Source organism: Motacilla alba, chromosome 1A (genome assembly GCF_015832195.1).
Source record: "Motacilla alba alba isolate MOTALB_02 chromosome 1A, Motacilla_alba_V1.0_pri, whole genome shotgun sequence".
Taxonomy (NCBI): domain Eukaryota; kingdom Metazoa; phylum Chordata; class Aves; order Passeriformes; family Motacillidae; genus Motacilla; species Motacilla alba.
Genome location: NC_052031.1, coordinates 29,431,428 through 29,456,400, shown reverse-complemented (window position 1 = coordinate 29,456,400; position 24,973 = coordinate 29,431,428). Strand labels below are relative to the sequence as shown.

Here is a 24,973-nt window from a genome sequence, read left to right as displayed (position 1 = left end):
TCTATGGACTTAGTCCTGGGAAGAAGCCATCGATAAGAAAGTGTATGTAAGAATGTCTTAAACTTTAGCACACATATACTATGTGCAATACTCTGACCAAAGAGTAGAGGACTGTGGCAGGATACCAAGCTCAAATCAGGGTGTCAAAAACAATTCCTAGTTCCCCAAACTGTGTTTGAGTTGCTTTGAGGGCTCTTATGTTTGTTTTCCATAATCTGCCTCTGAACTAAATGCTTGGGAATTTACTGTAATTCTTACCAGAGCTGATCTGAAACAACCTTTTACAAGGCTGAGAATATGCTGGTTGCATCAGTCTTTCATGTGTAAACATCCTAACTTGTGGTTATGACTGGCTTGACTCCTCACTTGAGGAAACCCAAGACCTTTTGTCACTACACTGTGCAAGTGAAGGCTTCCTTCACACACACTGGAAAAGAGGTAACATTTGGCAAAACTAGTTCTTCTCTTTTCAAATCAATTCCCTTTTGTTTAGAACTCAGCTACCCTTATCCATCTTTAGCAACTGGCCAGTAACACACAGTGTGTTAGTCCTGTTTCTCATGTGCAGATGGAGTGATGAGACTTTCAGATGCTAGTAGGTATCTAAACCAGGTATGTCAAGGTATAAAAGTGTTTTTGCTATCTTGGAGAAAAGAAGTACTTTTCTTTTTCAAGATAGGGCTAATGAGCAGTCAGAAGCATATGTTACAGTTAACATGATATGCTATACTGAGAATGATGAGCTCTGTGAAAGCAAAACCACCTCTTTGTCAACAACTACAAATAGAGGCCGAAATCCTCTTAATTAGTCTTTCTAATGAGGATTGGCACAATCAGTGTCACACAATAGAGCTGAAAAATAAATTATTTTTATTTTACAGTATTCATGAATGCACCTGGTTCATCGTGGCCAATTAGGTGCTCTGAATTTCAATTTGTATTTGCTACAAATATGCTTCCTTTGATGATATTGGGTGTGCAATGGGAGGCATAGTTTCAATTATTGGTGTGATCTGTGATTGATCAATTTTTCACAACAAAGAATTGTTAGCAGGGCCACATGGCGAAGCAGTCAGTGGAAAATTCCCTTTGATAACATTTCTATCTAATTTTGGAGCACTGCCACTGCCACACATGAAATACCAACACGATTGAATTTCTTTTTGCTGGCATTTAGCAGGACCTATGGGGGTGTGCAGAAATCAATGGGGGATCAGGAGTCTGGAAAATTGCATACTTGAAGAATTAATGAACTATAATTCTGTATTACATTCTCAATCACATTTTGCTTCCTTTTCATTAATGTAACTAAATTAGTTTTCCATGGACAGGGTACTTTATAAACTGCAATCATGGTCTTGCTGGGATTAAAATAAAAAAAAAAGGACCTGTTATAATAGTAGCTATTTTTCATGCAACATGACAGTTGGAAATTTTTAGTGAAGAACATATCATCTGCAGCACTGACTCCACCTGTCAAAGCAATTTTAAGGTGACTTAACCAGAAGTTCTACTAGATCTGGGAGGTGTTGAGATAGAAGCAGCAACTCCAAAGACATTCCAAATACTTTTTTTTTTTTTTTACCTTATTTATTATCCAGGGGAGCAGAGAGAAGAAGTGCCACAGTCTTTACTCTTCTCTGAAGGCTCTATCTGAGATAACTAGCATTTCTAATGCTGTGTATATGTATCTGCTCATGGAAATGTGTTATGGTAGGATAGAATTGTAGGTGTCTCCTCTCATTGCTGTGTCCCATGGGCCATCTGTAATCTTGTCCTTTATGATTTAAACTTGTACAGAATAAAATGTTGGGATGAAATTGTAATCAAAATCAAGAGTATTCTATGGTTTAATGACAACTTTGATGTGAGAACCCATACAGTGAAAAGAATGCCCTAGTACTCAAGATATGATATCATATCTTTAAAGACAATGATAAACATGACAAATCAGAGTGTGACTGTAAACAAAAATCAGGCTCTAGGACTGTGATTGACAGAGGAAGAAAGTTCTTTTTGAAGTCAGGTGCAGTGTTACAAAAAAAAAAGGAGCTGATCAAACTTTACAAAATAGATTTAAAAGTCATTGCAAACAAATTAAGTTTTCTGGTATAACTGATATCTCCTGGATTATGTCAGCATTCTTAGCCACTATATTCTTGAGGGTTTTATTCCTCTTTATGATATTTATATGCATATGGTATATGAGAATGTAGTGGGATGGAACTCCCAAAATCCTTACTGTTTTGCTTTAACAGTAAGATAGCTCCAGTGTATTGAACTACTTTCAGGATCTTACATTTCTCCACCGTGACCTGTTTTTCATGTAAGATCTCAAACCAAAGGTCTGGTTAAACAGGGGGATCCTCTCAAGTATCACCATATTAGAAATCTGTTGTCACATGAAAACCAACACAAACACTTTTTGGTTCTTAAATGCAAAGGATGTGACTTTCGAATTTGCAGCAGAGATGAACCCTTTTCAAGGCTAGTCCAGAAAATTGAGTCCTTGATAGCAAACTTCACGTTGTACAGTGAACTTCCATTTAGTCCTGCTGAATAAGGCCTTTTGCTCCTTCCATATGTATGTACTAAAATTAGATAACCCAGACATCATCTTAATACTACCGTATATTCTGTTATCTGAGCATAAATCTGAATAGTTGAAACATGACCTTTTACATGCAAGCCAGACATAATATCCTTGAAATTGTATTGACATATGCAAATGCATATTGGAGTCTGACTGTTCCAAATGTACCCATGAAAAAAACCTAAATATTGAAGATTTATCTGTTTAAACAGCTTCCAAGTCTCCTAAACTACTTATTCACTGATCTGTTCCTGAAATTGTTTTTTCCTTCTGTTGTTTGCACTTTATTTATACTGTATATGGGGCTGGGATGTGGATGGCTCAGGAGGTTAGTGTTAGGTTGGAAAAGCTGTTGCCATTGAAATGAGATCTCAAATTTAGGCTGCGTCAGGAGTGACTGAACATTTTGGAAGATGTTGGCTGCTCATTAATCTCTGTAGCCATACCCAGTGACAAAACCCAATTAACACCGGGACAGAATATTGCAATTGGGAATCTCTATTAATTGGCAGTCTTAGCTAGGTGCCATATATTATTCTGTCACAGAAAACCTTCCAGTGTGGAGATAGCTACGTTCTAAACATACACAGCTTCCAATATGTGGTGTTGACTTCTTGACAAGCAAGAACTTTGGTTTGTATTGACGTGGATAAAACAGTTTATGATGGAAAATGTTTATGGACTGTGTTGTGCTCTGTGTCTCTCAAAGTTTGTGAACGCAGGCTTTTCTAAGAGGAGGGTTTGGTGATAAACATTTAAGTCTTGAAGTGAGTAATATAAAATGGTAGCAACACCCCTCCCCCACACCATGGTTCTTTGTTGAGTGCAGCTTGACTACATTAGAGCTTGGTCCTGTTGCTGGATGAAAGAGAGCTGCTATCTTTCTAATTGGCAATTTTATACCACTTTCAGTCTTCAAAAAGTCCTATTATACAGAAATTCTCTAATAATATGAATCAGACAGCTAGTTCTCCTTTTCTTCTTTTTGTACCAGTGGATAATTTGCTAATGATCTTATTTTACTCTTCAGGGAGCAGAGTATTCTCAGTGTTCCCAAGAGAAAACGGTATAATAGCTAAAACTGTTGGTGCAGTTAAGGAAATGAGTGATCCTGAGGTATAAGGAAGGTATTTGGGAGAGCAAATGTCATGTCAAGGGGAGCTAGGCGTATACAGCTCTTACTTTCAAAATGCCTCTGATTTTGTGTCTACTTTATTAGAGTGAAGCCTCAGGAAAAAAAGTTTTAAACTTTGAGTTGAAAAATGGGTAACAAAATATGGAAATAAAAAGGCTGACTGTCATGAGTGAAAATATAAAGCCTTTTGCTAACTTTCTTTTATAGAGTAATATTTCATTTTCCATGCTTTTCTAGTGCAGCATCAAACAGGACTTCATTATTACTGTTAATATTCCATATAGCCCACTGATAGACCATAGCTACTGGCCAAGCAAAACTTCAATCAGTTTTTCTTCTCTTGTCAGCTTACACCTCTGACTGAGCAGCTGCAAGATGATTCATCCAAGAAGGTTTCACCAAAGGACAGGGGAAAATTATTTCTGTCTGCTTTTCCCATACTAATAAGATAATTTCAGTAGTAGATACTTTTGCAGCACTTCCTGAGCCATGCTATGCCTATTTGGAAACAGAAATCTTTTTATCCAAATGTCAAGAAATTTTTCCATGAAATCAGTGTTCTTACTTTGTAAGACACATTTCTGCTGTGGTTTCCTGTTTAACAGAGTTGCAACAGTCACATTTTGTCCCATTACAGAGCATGTTTCTACTAGAATTAATAATCAGCATTAGCTGTGAGAATGAAAAGAAAATTCTGTGCATAAAGAACATCTATATTCTGAAACCAACTGGCACGTGCTTAAGATGTCATCTGCCTAAAAAGTTAGTGGTGAGAAGTGTTTTGGATTTTCTTTCTTCACTGCAAAATCCTGAAAGGAGTAATGGCTTATTCAGCATGGATGCACCAATGGTTCCAATGCATGCACTCTGTGAGGAGTAAGACATTCTTCAGGACCTGTGCTTCCATACATGCTTACGATGAGGCTTTCTTATGTAACTCCACTACCAACTTTGCAGGCAGTCTAACAAAACCAGAATAATGTATTTCTTTGTTTATTGACATCAGATAAAGCCTTTCATCCCAAGTAATACTTCTTGTGTTACGGATTCATCAGCTAGTTTGCAAATAAATACAGAGAAGCTGCTTTTTGTTGTCACTTTACCAATGGTGATGTGACATTCATGTCTTGTTTTTCCTGAATAATCAAGGAGTTCATCTGAATGCATTCCTCTTGTGCATGTGATATTGCTCTTACACTTACAAGGCTTATAGAGTCACAAATAAATTTTTTTCTGAAGAGAGGAGCACAGGCTTTCTTTAATTCATATCTGTTGCTTTGACCTAAATAACACTTGTTTCTCCTGCTCATCACCAATAAATACATTCCACTTTCCCAAAGAAGTATATGCCATCCAGTCTCTTAATGCAATGTCATTAAGTAGCTAGTATGAAGATTAACATCAAATCTTAACAGCCACTCTTCTCCTTCAGCCTCTGAGTGCACTTGCACTATTTGTTCTCTGGGGTTTGTAGCTTTAGCCAACCACAAGCTATGTTGTACTGGCCAGGTGACCCCAAGTGTTTAGCAGGGTCACTTCTGTTCTGCCTGGTGAGCTGGCAGCCAGGCAGCACATTCCCCAGTGGTAAGGGAACTTCCAGATTGCAGTTCTTTCTTCTTTTCTGTTCCTTTTTCATGAGTTATCTGTGGCGTTCTGAGCGAGTAGCAGTAGATAAGACACAGACTGCAAGCCAACCTTTTCTCACTACTGTAACATAATTTTCATTGATCTTCCTCTGATCTCTCAAACACCTCTGAGGTCCCACTGGCTCCCAGCTGCTCACAAGAAAAAGGCCAGAGTTTATACTGATTTAGAAAGAAACACACTGAGCAGTGGAAGATTGTAAAGGTTTGGCATTTGTCAGTCCTGCAGCACAACTACTCAGATGATTATCTTGGAATTCATAGTGGAGTTGAAATTTTTTTTTTAAACCAGTAGAGACTTAAGGCTTGATTTGTGGTGCACAAAGCAGAAAAATATACACTTGCTGCAATATTGCAGCAGGAGTATTGGTAATTTTCATCACCATAAATACTGATAATGTACATCAGGGCTGCCTGTTTAGAGATCCTGTTGCTAGAAAATTAGATTGACACTTCATAGCAAAAATTTATAGTGAGATTTTGTCAAGGATCTGTAAAGCTTTTAAAAACCAATATTCTCATTATACAGTTATTCCAAAGAAATTTTTAAAACAATTGTTTGGCATGTAAATAAAATACCCAGAGTGCATCCCATATACCCCCTGTCATGTATAAGAAAAACACAACTCAAAACCAAATGTGGGTGACTGTGCTATACCTTATAGTTTGTGCAGGTGTTCCCCACACACTAATATTTTATTTACCTTGAAATGTGGAACAAAGTGTTTTCAATGGATGAGGAAGTCTCAGGGTTTTATAAAGTTTGTGTTTGAATAGGTTTCACAAAATACTTAGTAAGAGTATGTCTATCTAGCCACACATTATTATTCTCAGCAAAGGGATTCCTTGCTTTATTGTAGCTCACAGTTTATTTTCTTAGCCCGTTTACACTTCCACCTATGAAAATAGCAAATGGCATAAAAATGGGAGGTAACAGGGACTGTGGGGAGAATTTTGACATGTTTCACATGTATCTCAGTAGTCACATCACACCTCTCCTTCATATCTGTGTCCTAGAGGATGCTAGGTCAACTGCTGATGTACTTCAAGAGTTTGAGTCTTAATTTGTTACTTCAGCTCCTAGTTTTAAAGATACAACCTTTAAAGAAATGTTGAATACTTGTTTGGCCGGAGTGGCCAGTACCTGAGAGTTTATTCATTGTTCAAACCCATGGTGGAGGGTGATTAGAGCTTTTTGTTTCTAAGTCGGTTTGCATATGTTGTGCCTCCCTTTGTGTTGGTTCTATAGCATCTCTCAGTCAGCTTGATGCTCAGATAGATATGCTACTTCTGGTATAAAACACAGTGATAAGGCAGTGGTGATCTGGTAGGGAACAACTCTGTTTTACTCCCGTCTGATTCCATACTCCTGGTATTCCCCGACTGTTAACAGCACTCATACTCTGGGACCTATTTAGTACAGCTTACTGTATACCTGAAGGCACTGGAAGTGAACGTGTCACAGAGTTCTCTGCATCTCTGCTAAGTCCGTGAGTACGGGTCTTCAGAACATGCTTTGGTGGATTTTGGATGTAGTGAGTGCATTAAAAAAATCAATTCTATGATAAATTGTTATTGTAAAGTTAAGTCAGTGGAAGTTGTTGGTTTAAGAGACATGCTTCCCAAAGGAATTTCCAGGAGAAGGAGAATGTGTTGTGTTTCACCCTCGTGATTTAAGCATTTGTTTGGAAACTCAGTTGTTTTCTTTGATGATTAGAGAGGAGCCTGCAGTCGGTTATGTTGAGATTCAGAGGTGCTGGTATAAATCAACAGGAATTCCACAGGATTGGGAAGCCCTTCTAACCTAGAATTGGTGTCACCAAAAGCATAAGCAAGGACCAGAGTAAATATTTTACGTTTTTAAATACCCCTAGAAAAAAAAAAAGAAATTATCGGGCAGCCTACACTACTCAGAGGGTTAAGATCTTATTATGTGAACTGGGACCTAATTCTTTTCTTCATATTAGAGGCAATTTAAACAAATGTCAGATTATCTGTCATGTATTGTGACAAAATGAGTTGTTACTATGTAGGCAATAAATTGGGATTAGCAGTACCTCTGCTGCTGTTAGGCCCAAAATCATTGGCCAAGTACTTTTAGGAAAACAATTCAAAACTTCATTGCAATTTATTCTGCAAGTTCAAGTGTCAGGAATGAAAATAATTCTGTGAAACCTAGAAACAGCCGGGATATCGGTCTTTCCTTGAATGAATACAGCAATTTTCTCTGTGTGAATTTTCTTCTGTTTTGTTGTTGTTGATAAACAGACATTGATGAGTGCTCGGATGGCTTTGTTCAGTGCGACAGCCGTGCTAACTGCATTAACCTGCCTGGCTGGTACCACTGCGAGTGCAGAGATGGCTACCATGACAATGGGATGTTTTCACCAAGTGGAGAATCCTGTGAAGGTCAGTGTCTAAAAAAGGTGGGGTACTGTTATGGTTCACATGAAAGTGTCCAGAAAATGTCTTAGTGTTTCAGATTGTACTGGTCAAGCATTGTCTTAAAAACTGCAGTGAAATTTAAACCTTGACCTAAAAGAATTACAGTCTAAATAAGCATCATCATCAAAGGAAAGAGAATATAAATATGAATATTCCTATAACACGGAGCATTAGTGAAGCATTTCTGTGTTTTGCAAACATAATATGTAAAGTCAGGCTTGGTGATTGAAATGCAGTTTCTCTGGCCCTACATCTGCTTCCGTGCTTGTCTCTTGCATAAGTGATTTCCCGTGGGCTGGTAGCATGCAGTATAATCTGTCATTCTGTAGCGATCTGTTTACATGTCAGATTCTTTGTGTATAGGAAATCGGCCTCAATGCAGACCTCATTTCTTCCACTTTGTTTTCCTCGTACACTGAAATAGTTCTTGATAAAAATATTTCCCACTGCAGAAACTGATCATGCATCCCTGAGACCCTTACCTATACCTTGGATATACTGTGGTGTTTCTCCTGTGTAATGGCTAACTGCTTCTAGAAGACAGCAATTTGCAAACCTACTTTACAAACTAGGGAGCTCAGTGAACGTAGGGCTGGGACAAGAGAGTGACAAGGGGAACAAGGAGATGGAAAGGTTTTGTGTTTATGAATGATGTTTGAGAGAATTAGCAGATTAATAAGAGCACAATTACTTTCAGATGCAGATCTCTTAGTATGGAATGTTATTCAGCTCTTAAGGTATTTCATGCTGCCAGTCTTAAATAACAGAGCAAGCCAGTTTTGGGTTTTTTGCCATGCACTTCTCAGGGCAAAATTATCACTCTTACTCCCTTCTTTCTCTGAGATCTGAAATATTCAGTGTTCACAGTGTAAGCTTTCTTATTGCTGTGTAAACTCACATTGGTGGGCTGCATCAGTCCCAAAGGGAAGCAATTGAATTAATTTCTCTAAGGCAGACACACAGACAGTTCTCCAGGAGTGAGAATGACCTTTCTGGTATACCCATCATCAATACTTTATTTCAACACATTTTCATCACAGCTGAAAGCCTGTATTCCCAGGAGGAATCAGCAATTTAAGGCAACCACTGCTTTCATAAGTCGAGCTTGCTTTGTCAAGAACTAACTAAATGTCAGTGTTAGCTGGCCAGGAGTTAGGACAGGAAGGTGCAAAGAATAAGTTGTGATCCCTCCGATTATAACATTTCACTTCTGAAACCCACAAATAAATATTCCAGCCAGGCATTTATGGAAATATTCTCAATATCCCAAGTTTTATCTTCAGTGTCAGTGTTAACACTTACCTGGTGGGTTGAAGATAGTGGTTTGGCACATGCTGTCTCAAGAGACATACATGATACAAAGTGGCTGTGTTACGATGTGTGCAAACAAGTATCAATTAAGCAGCACATTCTAAACAAATGAAAAGCCAAGGGAAAAGAATGTGGGGATTGCTACATGTGTATAGAAGCTGCAATTATTAGACTGTTTTGACCTTTTCTACAAAGAGCCAGCAGCTCTTTATTAAACATACACAGAGGATAACAAGTAATTAGAATTAAATCACAGATGCCAGAAAACTATCTTCATTGCTGATAACCCTAGTGACTAACTGTGGAACACTTTCAGTTTGATTGATTGCAGCTCTAAACATTGGCATCCTTAGCAACTTGAGATCACAGAATTATAGAATGTCTTGGATTGGAAGGTACCTTAAAGATCACATAGTTCCAACCCCCCTGGGAAGGGACACGTCTCTCTAGACCAGGTTGCTCAGGATCCAGCCTGGCCTTGACAGGGAGGAAGGCTAGATATTGGATTAGTTTTACCACATCACTTTTTATTGGATTGGAACTTGTGACATGTTGTCTCAGACAAATAAAAATAAAACCAGAAGGGGCATGAAGAGACAACCTAAAATCCATTGCAGTGTGGGAAGTTGAACTTGCAGTAGCACAACACTGTAGTGCAGAAGCAATCGTCTTCTCTGCTGTCAGATCTTTCCCCGGTAAGAGATTTCCCTACTGGGTTTAAAGAAAAAAGGAAATGGATTGCTTTTGATAGTTCTTCAGTAACCCCTGGTTAGATGTGATTAGATTGAGCTGTTGGTGGATGGTCTTTTAGACAGTCACTTCAATGGGGCAGCAGCTTCCAGGCTATACTAATCTCAAATTTCAAATCACAGTTCTCCAGTTTTCACTTTCAACTCTATCCAGGACCAGCATCCTCTGAAACTTTTTGTCTTGTGCAAGTGCTTCAGCTTGCAGAGCTGTAGAAGGAGCAGTACAAACTACTACAAAGTAGTGGTTTATATAGAGTGCATAATAGGCTTGACTTGACTCATCTTCTGTAAGTTTTAGAGTTGCTTTGAAGTAAATTCTTTCTTCTAGAGGAAAATAACCTTTAAAAGCCAAGGAAGATTTTCTTTCTTGATTGTTCTAAAAAGCTGGGTCTGTTTGTGTCCCCTGCACATGTGCTGATAATACTACACAAAGCATTTCAGTGATCAGTGTAATCAGTTCTTTGTTTCCTTCAGCAAAGACTCCGATTTTAGAAATCCATGTGGAAACAACTGTGTTAAAATCACAGATGCACAGGAGCATTTCCTTAAAAGCCTTATTTTAACAGAATTCCGACACTGCACCTATTCCTTTTAGGACATCATACTAAATATTCCTACCTAGAGCTGGGTTCCTTGGTAGCACCAGGCTTTGTCAGTCCTTGATAATGAAATAATACTTGCTGAATTGCCTATTTTACACATCTATTGACCTTGGCTACTGCTGCTTCTTTGGTACAAGTGAGAATATTGAATATTTTGACTAATGCACTTGAATGCAAAAATTCATAGTCCTATTTTATTGTTCCTACAGGCAATGGAAGACCTAGAGATCCCTTTGTTAATAGTTTTGATTCACATTATATACCTTAGGTATGTCTATGGTGTCTATAAAAATTACTGAGAGAAATTATGGGAAATGCAGCTGTAGGGCTTGAACCTCTTAGCAGCACTTGCTGTTTCTCCTTTTGAAATAAAATTATGTTATGCCTTGTTATATTTCCAGAAAAGTGAAATATCAGCCATGTAGTTCTTGAGACTGTGTGGCTTTGGGAAGTCTTAAATTTTTATATGTAAATATAGCACTCGGTATGGTATATTAACTTGTATCTTCCTCTTCACCCCTGACAGCTTTTCTTTATAGTTTCTTTAAACGGTCTTACTGATACTGAATGTTGTCTCTGATGTACCATTTCATAAAGAGAGCTGGGCGAAGGGAGTAGATATTGCATCCTCAGGCATCATTGCAGTAAAAAAGACTAGAACAACTGAGGGCAAATCCTAAAATAAGAAAGTTCAGGCTCCATTAATGTTTGCCCTGCAGTTCTGTGTAACATCCCAATTCCTTTGAATTTGTCCTTTGCAATGTCTAAAAGCTTCCATAATCAGTTGAAGAGGGAGGCTATATTGGTTTGTACCAGAATAGTGCAGGTTATGCCTCAGCAGTTGTTGGATGTTTGGCACACATCCACATCCAAAGAAAGCTCACCTAATTAAGGCAGCCCCTTAGGACTTACCAAGAGTATCTGTCAGGTACCAGCTGTTGTTAGCATAGACTATGAGATCAATGTACCTTCACTCTCAGCAGGTACTACATTCTTTAAATGAGACAGATGCAAATGAAAGGTTTGGATAGATCAATCCAGAATGTCCAATTCATAAAATAATCTTTTTTTGGTTGTAAGGGTTTATCCATATGTGAACTCCCTTTTGGGTTTTCTGTTCTGAAGTATCTTATGGTTTCTTTCTGCCATCCTGCTTCCAGAATTAGAATCACTTAGTTCTCTGTATGACAGAGCAGCCAGCCTGACAGCACAGAGGCTGAGGCTCAACTTGAAGTCTGTTTTCAACAATCCAGGATAATGAGGGATGGAGGCATATTACAAGCCTCAGTATGCTCCCCAGCCTTACTGACTGAGCAAAGTCCAAAATGGTCACTCCAGCATCTATGTCTCTGGATCTGGAAGGCAGAGGAGTTGCTGACTGTCAGGATGTCTCAATTTATCTCACACCGCATCCAGTATTTTAACTAGTACATGAGATTTCTTGAAGTTGAAAAACCACTGTCAGTTTGGAGTCCTACACTTAGGTTTATCAGAAGCTTTGTTTTTGACAGCAATTAAGTGAAACAGGAAATAAAAAATCATTACTCTTCAGCAGGAAACCCTACTAGCACTCACAAAGCTCCATCAAAATCCTTTTACTTTTACTCCTGATCATTAAAGGTCAGCAAATAAAGTGACTTCTTTCTTTTTTTCATTTGTCCCAAACAGAGCTATAGGCATTAAGGCTTCAGTATTGAATTTGTGAACCCAACTTATGTATCCCCAAAGAGAAGGCAGATATGGAGACACATTAGTATTTCAATATTCTGGAGTGTGGGAAGAAAACAAAATTTCCAAATTTTCTCGTCTTTTTTAAGAGGACTGATAAAACAGAAACTTGACCACTATATTTTATAATACAGCAATTTGAACACATTTACTGTATAGGAAAATGACATTTCTGTCAAGCTGATGTTACCAACATCTGAAGTCTCAGCTCTTCATCTTCCACATCTGGTATGCACTTTCACAGGTGACTTACATTAACTCAGAAATAAATTATTCACAATTCACTCGCTCTTTGAAGAATGATTACATCAGTCAATAGATTTACTCAGGGCAGAAAAGAACAGAAATAGAACTATCTGCTGAGAGGAGCTTGGGTTCCGTAGCAAATGCACTTCTTCCTTTTTTGCCTTAAGCAAAAGGTACTCAGGCATCTTGGTACTTTCAGTGTGCTGAGCTGATGCTATTCCTCAGAGCACGGGTAACTGAGAAACTTCAGTTGCTTCAGAGCAAAGGGACTGTCCACCCTCCCGAGCCATCTCTTCCAATATTTCTCAGTGATTTCTTTAAAAAAATGAGAGTCTAACCAATTTTAGAATGATGAGACATTCTGAATCAGAGGCTGCTTGCTGCTCAGGGCCAAGTGAAATGGTGCTTTGTCCCTCTGCGTTTCTTTGACTACCTCTTCCAAGAAACAGGCAGTGAATCTCTTAATACAACCTTGGGTCACAACCTGGAGCAATTGAAATTCCCATTTTTATGGAGTTTTCTATGCCTGCAGTCTCACAAATACTGCAAATGGAGTTTAGTCATTCTAAGTACTGTCACCATATTGTATGGCTTTAGTCCAGTATTTTTCCTGTGTAGGCTGTAAATTATTTGTAGTAGAATTAACCCCTGGTTTTCTGTAACATGTATCACTAGTTCTTCTCCCGTGATATTCCTTTATTATTGCAACATTAAGTGGTAAGAGATGATGGTAAGAAAAGAAAAATCCTTAAAAATGAGACAGATGAAAGCTGCTGTAATTTTTCATGGAGGTTAGATAAATGAAAATGAGAAGTGATTCCCAGTTTTAGCACTAGATAACTAGTTAAGTTTCATTTCTGTTGGGTTTTTTATTGAGGCAAACCTCCAAGTCTTTTGAGACATAATGTTCTATTGTCCTAACATTCAAGCTGCTTGGTTCTTAAGCAATGTGTTATAAATAGCCTGAAGTGAGCTATTTGTTTGAGTGGTTTGTGGGGGACTCTTTGGGGTTGTTTGGTTTTTTTTTGGGGGGTGGGGGGGGCTGGGGGTTGTTTGTGTTTTGTTAACAGCATGGGAGTGGTCATAAAATGGCTTTGTGGCTGAATATAGTGGAATACGCAATCTCTAATCTTACCATCTTCCCTTTTCAAACACAAAAGATGCAGCACCCAGTGTCCCTTGACCGTAGCTGGTTACGGCTGTAAGCGCAATTTCAGTAACATGATTCACCATCTATTAAAAGTCTTAAGTAAAAAAAACTGAACAAAGTTTTGCTTGGTATGGATGATTTGTGTGCAAGTTCTTTGCTGATAATGCCTGAAGTTTGATGTGGATGAATAATGCAGATGAGAGTTTCATGCATGAAAACTTGGTGTTTCTCTTGCTGCATCATAAACACACTGCTGGTTCTGATTAGGTTAGAATCAAAATGTAAATAGCTCCTGCTGTGACTAGGGATACTTAAATTGCCCTATCCAGAACACTTATTTTCATAAATCAAACAACTGAAAAAAACAAGATTGGGAATTTTCAGAAGTTCTCAATGCCAGATAAGCTCGGCTCAATACCAGACTCAATGATGAAACCTCCATTATTTTCACTTACTGTGACTGTGTTGAAAAATAAACCTCAGAAGCCTTTTTCTCATGGGAAAATTGTGAAATAGACTTGTATATGAGTGCCGAAAGCAGAGTCAGTGTTTATAAGATCACCATTTGTTGTTTAAAGGAAAGCTTTCTTATTTACATGACAGCTGAACTTTGTCCAGTTACCTCATTAAGTATGCCTGCCTTCTGTTAAGTAGATGGGTTGCCAAGAAGTCACATAAATTTATGACAGCTGTGTGAAAATTATGTACAAAAGAGTGTCCTAAACAAATGAATACAAGTTTTGGAAAGTAATTTATCAAAATTTACTTTGATAATAAAGATAATCTTGCTGTTAATCTGAATCATTACATTTAAACTGAATTTATGTCTAGTCTTGTTATTGCATGACTTAAAAAGAGCTATACATTGATTTTAAATTGCCAGATTATATTACTTTCTGGCTGGATTTAAGAGAAAATATAGGAAGGAGAGAGCAGCTCTTCTATCCCTCTGCTCTGCCCAAACCAGCATCACTCAAACCATTCCTGTTAGCTACTTTTCTAAAAATCTTCAATTTGAGAGTCGGGACAGCCTCTGCAGGGCTGCTGTTCCACTGGTTATGTATCCTGACTGTTGGGGTGGGTTTGCTGTCTGATGTACCAGTGATGTTTCAGCGGATCAGCCACTCTGAATTACGTTCATGGTCCCACTTATCTCCTGCCCTGTTCCAACAGTGACTGCCTCCAGATGCCTGGGAAGGCAGTGAGGTAGAAGATGTAGAGATCTGAGATGATTTTTCTGTTCTGGATTATCTGTTACACAAATAAATGTACCATGGGCCCTAATGAATGAAATGTATCCAAAAATCAAAATCTCTCCAAAAATCTCTTGGCACTGAAAATTGAATATTCTGACTGGCTTTATACACTTTTGGCTATGCAATTGGTTTTTCCCTCTTAGGATTCTGTAGACAGTGAGTGTTGTAGTTTGTTTATGCATTGAATGAAAAGTTATTTCCTTTTATCAGGCATAAATTTGTTGTCTTTCAGTTCCATTCACTGTCCCTTGTCTAGTATGTTAGCCAATATGGAGAAAAAAGCATGTCTTTTTTGGAGGAGTTTTTTTTTTTTCTTTTTGGTTATATCCCTTCTTGCTGTTCTTTTGGAGATGGGCAATCCATGTCTTTTTATTTCTTCTCAATTGATATTTCCCTCAATCTTTCCATAAGCCCTAGTAATTTTGCAATTCTTTTTAAGATTATGCCACTGTTACTGCACAAAGTATTTGAAGGAAAGCCACTATCCTGCTGATTTGTACAATGGAGTTCTAATAATTTCCCTGCTGTTTTTCATCCCAATTCATATTCATCTTAGCAACTTGTTAACTCTTTTGGGTTTTTGACCATAACCACGCTTGGAATTGAAATGGTAATTGAATTATTGTGCTTTAAACTGAATGTGCTTGACATGGATTGGAGGTTTCATTTTCATTGTTTAACCCAAAGCTGAGTGTTATATTTTTTAGGTTTTTATGCTGGTGGTGAAAGATACATACATGACCATATTGCTTATGTTATCTCACTCCTCTGGTAGACATTTAATTATAACATCACTAATTTTAATGAACTTTAATCAAGAACTTGGACCATACTGCTGAGAAATTGTATTTAGAGTTGAACTCAATATCTCAATACTTACAATCACTGTAGTTCTAGTCTTTACTCTGATTTCCACTTTTTAGTGCATATATCCATTTATTTCATATCTCTTTGAAGCTTCTTTCCACGATCATTTTTTCTCCATTTAAACATCTGTAAAAGCTAAATAAAGACTATTTGAGTAGAAGGTAATGTGTGCTGCTAGCTTGCCTTTGAAAAAATAGTTGTGTGTATCTTGATGAAGTAGGCCTTTAAAGTACTTTTTAATTCTTTGAGAGTTATTTGTTTTGAAGTAATTTATTTTTATTCACTGGAGACATGATTTTTTTTCTTTATTTTCTATTCTAGGCATAAGGGCTATAGCTGTCACTGCAACTTGAATATTTAAATTATCCTAGTTTTTACATTCTAATAAATGATGAGATTTGAAGCATGGTGTGCTTACTTAAATGAGCTTACAGGTCAGACATCACCTTTCGCATCAAATTCTCATCAAGTGAACTCAAATGTGCTAGACAGAACCAGTAAAAGGCTTTAAGAACCTGATTCTGAAGCTGTTCTTGTTTGACATAACATGTCTCATGTATGGTTGCCACTAAGGCTCTTTAGGGAGCTAAGAATTATTCTTTCTCTCATGTTTCTTGTGGTTTCTTTATTCTATCTACCATACTCAATAGCATTCACTTAGAGGTATGTATAGCAAAATTTAAAATATCAGGTTAAAGCATAATCCAGAAAAGCTGATGTGACTTGCAAAATATTTTTTGTTAATTTTTAAGTTCTCCCCATTCTGGTGAACTACAAATTGATTTTCAGCTGAAGGCCTTAGTGGCTAAAAATCATTTATATTGACTGCCACAAGAAAATTTTTGTTAATTGAATGTGCTCTAAGAGCATTCCATGGCATGTTTTTACAGACATTGATGAATGTGGAACTGGAAGGCATAGCTGTGCCAATGACACTGTGTGCTTTAACTTGGATGGTGGGTATGACTGTCGGTGTCCCCATGGCAAGAACTGCACAGGAGACTGTATCCATGAAGGCAAAGTCAAGCACAATGGTCAGATTTGGGTGCTGGAGAATGACAGATGCTCTGTCTGCTCGTGCCAGGTCAGTACGAATGGAAGTAGCTGCTTCTGCAGGGTGGTGGTAGGGATGAAGGGCGGACCATCAGGATCCAAGTGACATTCCTGTTTTAGCTGCCTTCTCAGGTGCGTGTGTGGCACTACAGAAATAAAACTATAGGCTTTTGGAGATAGTTTCTCTCTCCAACCTGCATGAGCAAAACATTCATTGAAAGTTTATTATGTGGTACTGGGAGAAGGATGACCGTACTGTTATGTTAGCAGAGATGCCACTTGTGTTCTCTGGGTGTGAGGAACAGCATTTTCATGCAAATAAACTGTCTAGACACCTATTGGGGCTGGAGTCTGATGCCAGTATCTCAAGCAGATGACTATAAATAGAAGTACGTTCTGTGTCTGCAGGATAATTCAGCTTAACTTCCTCAAATGTTTGCTGTAGGAAGTTTGGTCTCAAGCTAAATGCTGATGGAGAATGAAGGGCCAAAACACTGCTGACAGTATCCTGAGCATTTCAGCAGCTCGACTTTAGCATACATGGTTTAGTTTCAAATCACCTATCATCTTCCTATGTGAATAATTACAGAATAGAGGGGTTGATCTTCCTTGACACCCTCCAGTCTGGTATTCTTTGAAACCATGATATTCTATGAAATTTAAAGTAAGATTCATCAAGCATCTATATGAGAATTACAAACAGTGCTATCCATCAAAGTCTAACCCTTGAGAAAGACACCCTTGGGTTTCACCACCTCAGGGGAGCGCTGCCTGAAGATTGGTTGAATGAAGGATGTGTGTAAGACAACAGGGGAATTTTATGGTGGTTAGGGAGTATGTATGGGGTTTCTGGCTTGGTTTGAATTTTATTTTGGCAAAGATAGTGCGTAGTGGAAAACTTGTGAGCTGCTAATGGCTTAGAATCATGGTAAAATACAAAATTTTGGCTGGAGTTTGGCTAGTTGTGCAAATTTCTGCCATTGCTGTGTGTCTCTCTTCTAAAAACAGAATGGATATGTGATGTGCCGGCGAATGGTCTGTGACTGCCAAAATCCCACCGTTGACCTCTTCTGTTGTCCTGAGTGTGACCCAAGGCTCAGCAGTCAATGTTTACATCAGAGTGGGGAGTTTTCCTACAACAGTGGTGATTCCTGGATACAGAACTGTCAGCAGTGCCGCTGTCTGGTAAGGTTCCTGATTATAGCAGCACAGACAGAAGGAAAAACGATGTGAGATATTCTGATCTATGAATGGTTTCATTTTCATGCATTAACATCCACTTCATTTTCCCTGAAGTGCATGTATAATTAAAATCTGGTTTTCCTGGATTTTTGTCAGTATTGTCCAACTTCTGTCAAAAATGTGTTTTGACACAATAGACATAATATAAATTACTTAATCATGAAGGTGGTTTCAGCAGAGTGGAGGTCATTTGGATATGGCACCTACACAGCAACACTCACGTTCACTTATTCAGAGACTGGTGAAGCTCTGTAAGGAAATGAAATTCTAAGTATGTATTCATTATCACAGCTGATATTTTCAAGGATGCCGGTAAACTTAAACTTATTTATTCATTCAGACATTTCAAGTAACAGAAAAATAATAAGACTTCTTGCATTTTTCAAAACACTGAAATGAAGTTTGAAAAAAATATGTTAAAGCTTGTCACCTTTTTCCTAGGCATGTATTTTGGAGTCTAAGCAAAAAGTATTCTGCATAATGCTGCTCATGAAGTTTCTGTGACAGAAAAAATCCCAAGATAAAAACAACTAGCTTTTATCATAAGTTATCTCCAAATACAAAGGCTGGTCCATGTAGCAGCTTTGGCTTGTCAGGGTATCATGAATAACAGCTAGAAGCCCATTTCTTAAGACTATGCTTGCCGTGCTACCACTGCCAAAATTCAATGAAATAGATAACCATGGCCTTCATTAAATGTCTTAAAAATGAAAAAATAACCAACCTACAATTTAGGATCTCAGTAGATGTTTCTTTTTATTTCAAGGTGCTACTTCTGTAGCAAAAGTCTTCTCTCTTTCAGTGACCATGGATTTTTTGGGGTGACAAAGTATTGTCTACTCCCTGTACTGTCCATCACTGCAAAAAATAGATTGAAGTGTCAAGATCAGTGACTGGATTAAAAGATTGCTTTCAGTCTTACCATCATGCAATTCAAAAAGAAGAAAATTGACCCAGATGAGATTTTTTAAAAAGACTAACTTTGCAATACTTTCTGCAAGAAGTGGGGCAAATCTGAGGCTATTCCAAGTGTCTGTGGTTTTTTTTCAGCTTCTGCTTTGGAGATAGCAAACTCCTCATTCTCAAAGACTTAGAAACATTTTGTTAGTCCACTGATTTCCTAGGGCTAAATGCTGAGGTTTTTTTCCCCCCTTAAGTCCAGACTATTAAATCTGTGCTCAAATGAGCTGAATAAATTAGAAGTCAGAGATCTGCTCAAAAAAAAAAAAAAAAGTATATTATTGACTTCTGTGAAGTCTTTTCTTTGCCCAATAGATCTGCAACTTTGGCCTTTGTCCAGAGTGAAGGGAAACTGATTCCAGCTTCTAGTAATTCATATGATTTATTAAACATCTTTAGATTTGTGTTCAGGCATAATGTAAGTTCCCATAAGGATATGCTGGCCCAACACATGTTTTCTGCTCAGACCTTTTCTTACCTTGACTGTACTAAATCCACCATGCAGAAGATGTGATAAAGTTTGGAACTTCAGATATTCTGCTCATAATATCCTAAGTGGATGGAGGGTGGAGTGGGTGGAGGTCCTCTCATTGAAAATGTGGTGGTGTTCCCTGTTACATTGGGAAAAAAAATAGAACACTGAAAAATTGAAAAAAAAAGAAAAACCCTGAAAATTTTGGCACACTTTTGCAGAGTGGTCATGTTACAACTTCTGTCCTTGGCAGAAAGAGGGCCTCATAAGGACAGGCCACAATCCTGCATTGCATAATTTTGTGGAGAATTTTCACCTGCAGCTTGATGGAGAGTGTACTGAACTGAGTTAAGTCTAATCTACTTTCTGAATGGCATGCAGAAAAAAGCACCTGATCTGCTGTGTGTCCCCCAGTTGATGAATATCCGTGTTTTCTGTGCTGAGTTCTGAACAGCACCAGATGGGAAAAAATAGCCAGCTAGGAAACATAATGCTGATTCAGAGGAATGGATGAGGAACAAAATAAGAGCTAATAATAATATATTGTTCTTTCTGAAAACAGCAAGGAGAAGTTGACTGCTGGCCCTTGCCATGCCCAGAGGTGGACTGTGAATTCAGTGTCCTACCTGAGAACGAGTGCTGCCCGCGCTGTGTCACTGACCCCTGCCAAGCCGACACCATTCGCAACGACATCACCAAAACATGTCTGGATGAAACCAACGTCATTCGCTTCACTGGATCTTCTTGGATTAAGCATGGCACAGAGTGCACCCTCTGCCAGTGCAAGGTAATAAAGGTTATAAAGATGAGGCTGAGATGCTTCTTCCCAGCTTGTTCTGTGGCACATAAATATTAATGTGGCACCGAGTCTGGTCAGGGAACAGTTGGTGTCTATACTTGTTTTAAAGCAGCAGAGGTGACAGTAAAAATGTTCAGCTTAGTTAACTGTACTCTTGCAAGTGCTAGAAGCACAGTTTGATGTGCTAGCAGATCAGAAGCAGGACGACATGCTGCAGAGTGCTGTGGACAAGGGTTTCACTTTTCCACCAGGATAGCTCAATTCGAGTTTAAACATGGAGCTCCAAGCTCCATGATATCTTGGAAACATGCAAGTATGGCTCTGTAAGCCTAGACTTTGCACAAGAAATTTGTTCAGTGTGATACTGTAGTGTTACTGGAACTGATTGAATTGCTTTTTGAGAATAGTAATTGTTTTCTGAATAAAAGGGCTAGTTATATGGTTACATAGCTTTTGTACTTTAAAATTAATCAATGTGTTTAGAACCTTTACTGTTTTTGTACTCTAAGAAATTGATTGTCTGAGGAGAAAAATTAATGGCTACGGGTATATGTGAATTCTGGCATCTATTTTTGAGGATGAAAAAGAAAAAGGGCTTAACGTGTTTCTATTCAAAATAAGGTCATAAAGTGAACTGTGGTTTCTGCCACTCGATTCTGAATAGTGACAATATGCGTTTCCACAGCAGCCAAGGAGAGAGAGCAGGATTCATGCACAATTCTTTAATTACTGCTGAAATTCATAGTTGATTTTGTGCTTTATTCTATGTTCTTCCCAAGCAAGGTGCTTCCCAAACTCCAATACATGGTACAATTAACTACTTGAAAAGGTGCTCATAAAAAAAAAGTCTATCTTCAACACCTCTTTCTGTGAGAATTCTGTGTGATCAGGCAGCAGAAGCTGTCAAGAATCACTTCCTTCCTCTGCTTTGTCTGATGCAATACTATGTGCAATAGGTGCTGCTGTCGAGGCATAGTCCTTTTACAAGGGCAGTGGTATGCACCAAGTAACTGTTGGCATTTGTCCCGATGTCAGAATGGGTCAGTGGTTAGAAGAAAATGCTGTGATCTGACAGAATGGTTAGAAAGCCAGCTGCTGCCCAGAGGATGTTAAAACAGGCTTACAGGCAGAAACCTGTACTTTTGGGGCCCATACACCAGCTTCAATGCTGGAAGTTACTTTTTGCTCAGGCTAGTTGCTAAGGTTCTTATGCATTTGGTTTCCCACCTGTAAAAGAAATTGTTGTGTGTGGTTCTTCCCTAAAGTACTTTGAGACTCCCTGCTGGGAAATGTGCTCTTGTTGTGCTGCTAATCAGTGGCAATGCAGAAGGCATGTATCAGCTCTGACATGGCCACCTAAGTGCTGCTCCCATCTGGCCTTTTGCGTTAAGCAAAGACTGAACCTTAAGCGTTGACTAATTGGTATTCAGTATAAACCCATACACAGACTTATCAAAACCATTGCTGCTGTGTGGACATAGTGAGGATTAAAACAGATACTCTGCCAAACTCCATAATTTTAATGACTCAGGTGTGACTGCCTAACAAAGGAGAAGTACCACTTTGTCCCTAAACAAGCCCAAATCTTATTCAATTCTCTTTGCAGAGCAGTGTTGATTTTGAAATACACTATCTGCTCATATTGCCAGTATTTTAATATTGCAGTTCTGCAGGCAAGCAGCCCACTCCCTCCAGATGAGGGTAGTTGTGTGCCCAGTTTCTATACTCTTGCCCACTTGAGGAGTGTTCCTTCTCATTTATCCTGTGTCACCCCACTCTTCTCTTGTAAAGCATCTAATGGAAGGTCAAAGCTCCAGTCTAAGCCTCTCTAAACAAGCTATAGCAAAATAGGTTTACACAAATCCTTTAAGAATTTAGAAACCTGGGCATCAGCTAAAGCAGACTTAGCCACAAAAACAATTCTAATCACTAGTAAAGAATGGGGAGAGTAGGATTATAACCTCCTGTAACAGAAGGAGTGAAAGAAAATACTTGAATTATTCAGACCTTGGTTTTAATAAGTCCTGTGGGTTTAGTCAATTGAATGTATTTGGACTAATTTATAAATAATATTAATTTTTTTATTTGCATTTTAAGAATCAGACTTAAGAAGTAGTAGAGAGGCAGAAGTGATTTCTCCAGTATTTAATGATGTCCATAGGCAATCTGTTCCCTTAACTGCCCTTAGTATTCTCATAAGAATGTCTGGACTATTTGGAAAAGGTTTGTGGATTAACGTTTGCTCGTGTTACAGCCAGGATGCACGAAGTTGAAGCATTCAGCACTAAATAAAAACCGGAATCCCTTCTGCCTGATCTGAATAAAACTCCCAAGTGCCTTGTCTTGTTCAACAGCTTTATGTATTTGAGCAGATGCCCGATACCTTTATGTAGGGAGCATTCCTTCCACTGATCCCAGCTTCTTTCAGTTTGAGTGTTGTAGCTCTGGGACACAGACCACAACAAGCCAAGCAATTAGAGGAATCATAATAGCCTGTTCCCTTGGGCAACGTGAGGACATGAGGACAATGTCATGAATTTGATCCAAGTCTGTACATATTTTGTATTTTACAAGTCTGTATGTTCAAATCTGATGGGTATTTGCAAACAGCTGAGCTTGTTAAATTTACTTGTTTTGTACAAAATGCAAATTGTTTCAATTCTTCTTTCTGTTTTTCCATCCTTTAGAATGGCCATGTCTGTTGCTCAGTGGATCCACAGTGCCTTCAGGAACTGTGACACCAACAGCTATCTCTCACAAGCAGTTTCTGGATAAAGAATTTTCCTTCACAGAAATAGACCTTTAGACCAAAAATTGTTCAAAATTAAAACTAAAATTAGGTTGGTTTTGTCTATCTGAAGTGCAGATATGTGATGAACTCAGTTACCTGAATCAGAGTGAAATTTATGGGACTCAAGACAAGCACAGATGTGTAAACCTTTGTATGAGGTTAGGCCCAAATCTTCTGGCTATTTGTCTGTCTGGCATCCTTGTGCAGAATGTTTAGGTTAGTGTAAAGTGACACATTGTAATGCTGTACATAATGATGTCAAGATCTAAAATCAACTAGGAGCTCTTACAGGGTCTTCTGAAGCTTTGAGAGTCCAACGCTTGGCCAGATGCAGCAGATTTACCTAATCTTATTTGGAACTGCACAAATGTGTTTGATTGCTTACTGCAGAACTTAGCAGCTGTTTGAGTAAAAGGATGAAGCCTTCAGGAATAATGAACCTAGCAGCTAAGATGTGGTATGTACAGTATGTGCGCTGAAAAAAAAAGGTAGAAGTTATTGTAAAAAACAAAACAAAACAAGAAAAAAACCAAAAAAAAAAAAAAGAAAACCCGTGATGCACAGGCATGGCTTCTTAATGTTTTCTGATGGGAAAAGTCATCAATATTTCCTTGTTTTACTGCACTTACTATTATTTCTTGATTGACTTTGTTCAGTATAAGCTCGTTATTGTGCAAATTTAAATAAATATTTCTCTTACCTTAAATTTCTGTTTGTGCCATCTTTCCTTTTCAAGGATTTAATTTTCATGTATGCTGTTACTTCTTTGTCAGTATTCCTGGGAATCTGGACAATACAGGTGAAGTATTGCCTGTGTAGCTCCTCTAAGTGTAGGAGCTTATGCCCAGCACAGCCTTATGCCTATCATGTCTTATCTTTGTTAAGATATACATAAGTAATGTGTCATTACAGTGGATTAAACAGCAAATTCACATTCCTAAAGATCCCCTATGTGGCAGTGGGGTGTTGGCATGCAAAGTCAGTAGAGACCATTTGTGTGTGACTTGGATCTGTTCAGATTTGCAGGGGATCTTCTCCAAATTCCTCCTCTCTCCAGCTGCCAAGGGTTGGTTTGTCTTCCATAAGCTCTGCAGCTGTTTTCACTGTTTGTGTGAAGGATCTTAATGCGTGGGGATTACTGCAAAATGCAAATCTTTTTGTCACTACTGTTCTGTTGGGACAGTAAATAAAGGAGGATACGTGACCAAACCTGTGTTATTCTCAAAGAGAAATAAAGAATAAAGCAATGCTTACACATTGCAGGCTGAAAAGGCTGAATTTGTAAAGAATGCATCACAAACAGTGGAGACAACAGGAGAGAAGGAAGATGCCCAAGATGACAGCATTCTTTAGATGCTGCTTTAGTACTCACATTCTTTTCAAAGTGCCTTGCTGCTTTTCACCATCTCTCTTACGAATTCAGTAGATTGTCATGAAACCTGGATAGGCAAAACTTCCAATAATATTGCTCCTGTGTGATATGAAGTTTCAAGGGAGGTCCATGTATGTGGTTTTACAAAACAGGATTATTTCCTGCAAACAGATGCTATTTCAGTTTCATGTACTGCAGGAGATCAAAGGAAACTCATGCAACCACATGTATCCAATAGGTATTCCCTAGAACCTGGATGGTTTTGGATTGGAGGATACAAGAGATGCTAGGCCACGAAATGCTAATAGTCTAAACAAGTCCAAGAAACTAAAAATCAGGGGGAAAAATACTCAAATGGATACTTTACATTGAACAAATAAAGTTGTGAAGATGTCCAGACCAAATAAAACCTTTTCCTCATCTAGTCCATAAATAACAAGTATTCAAAGGTTTTTTTTCTGTTTTGTCCTATTCCTGGCAAGCTGCAATCACTATTCTTAAAGAAGAGAGTTAGCTCCCTCCCAAAAAAGGTGCTTTCTCTACAATGTTTTCTTGCCTG

The 24,973-nt window shown here is 38.3% G+C and overlaps 1 protein-coding gene across 2 annotated transcripts in view; it reads left to right on the top strand.

Moving 5' to 3' along the window:
* Positions 1-23,748, top strand: part of NELL2 (neural EGFL like 2) — a 134,103-nt gene extending 110,355 nt beyond the window's left edge. For both annotated transcript variants that reach the window (XM_038153569.1, XM_038153570.1), the window contains exons 16-20: positions 7,640-7,780; positions 16,616-16,809; positions 17,787-17,963; positions 20,015-20,239; positions 22,939-23,748. In XM_038153569.1, the coding sequence (XP_038009497.1) occupies positions 7,640-7,780; positions 16,616-16,809; positions 17,787-17,963; positions 20,015-20,239; positions 22,939-22,989 (788 nt within the window). In that variant the 3' untranslated portion in view covers positions 22,990-23,748. The remainder of the gene's footprint in view (positions 1-7,639; positions 7,781-16,615; positions 16,810-17,786; positions 17,964-20,014; positions 20,240-22,938) is intronic.
* Positions 23,749-24,973: the final 1,225 nt, after the last annotated feature.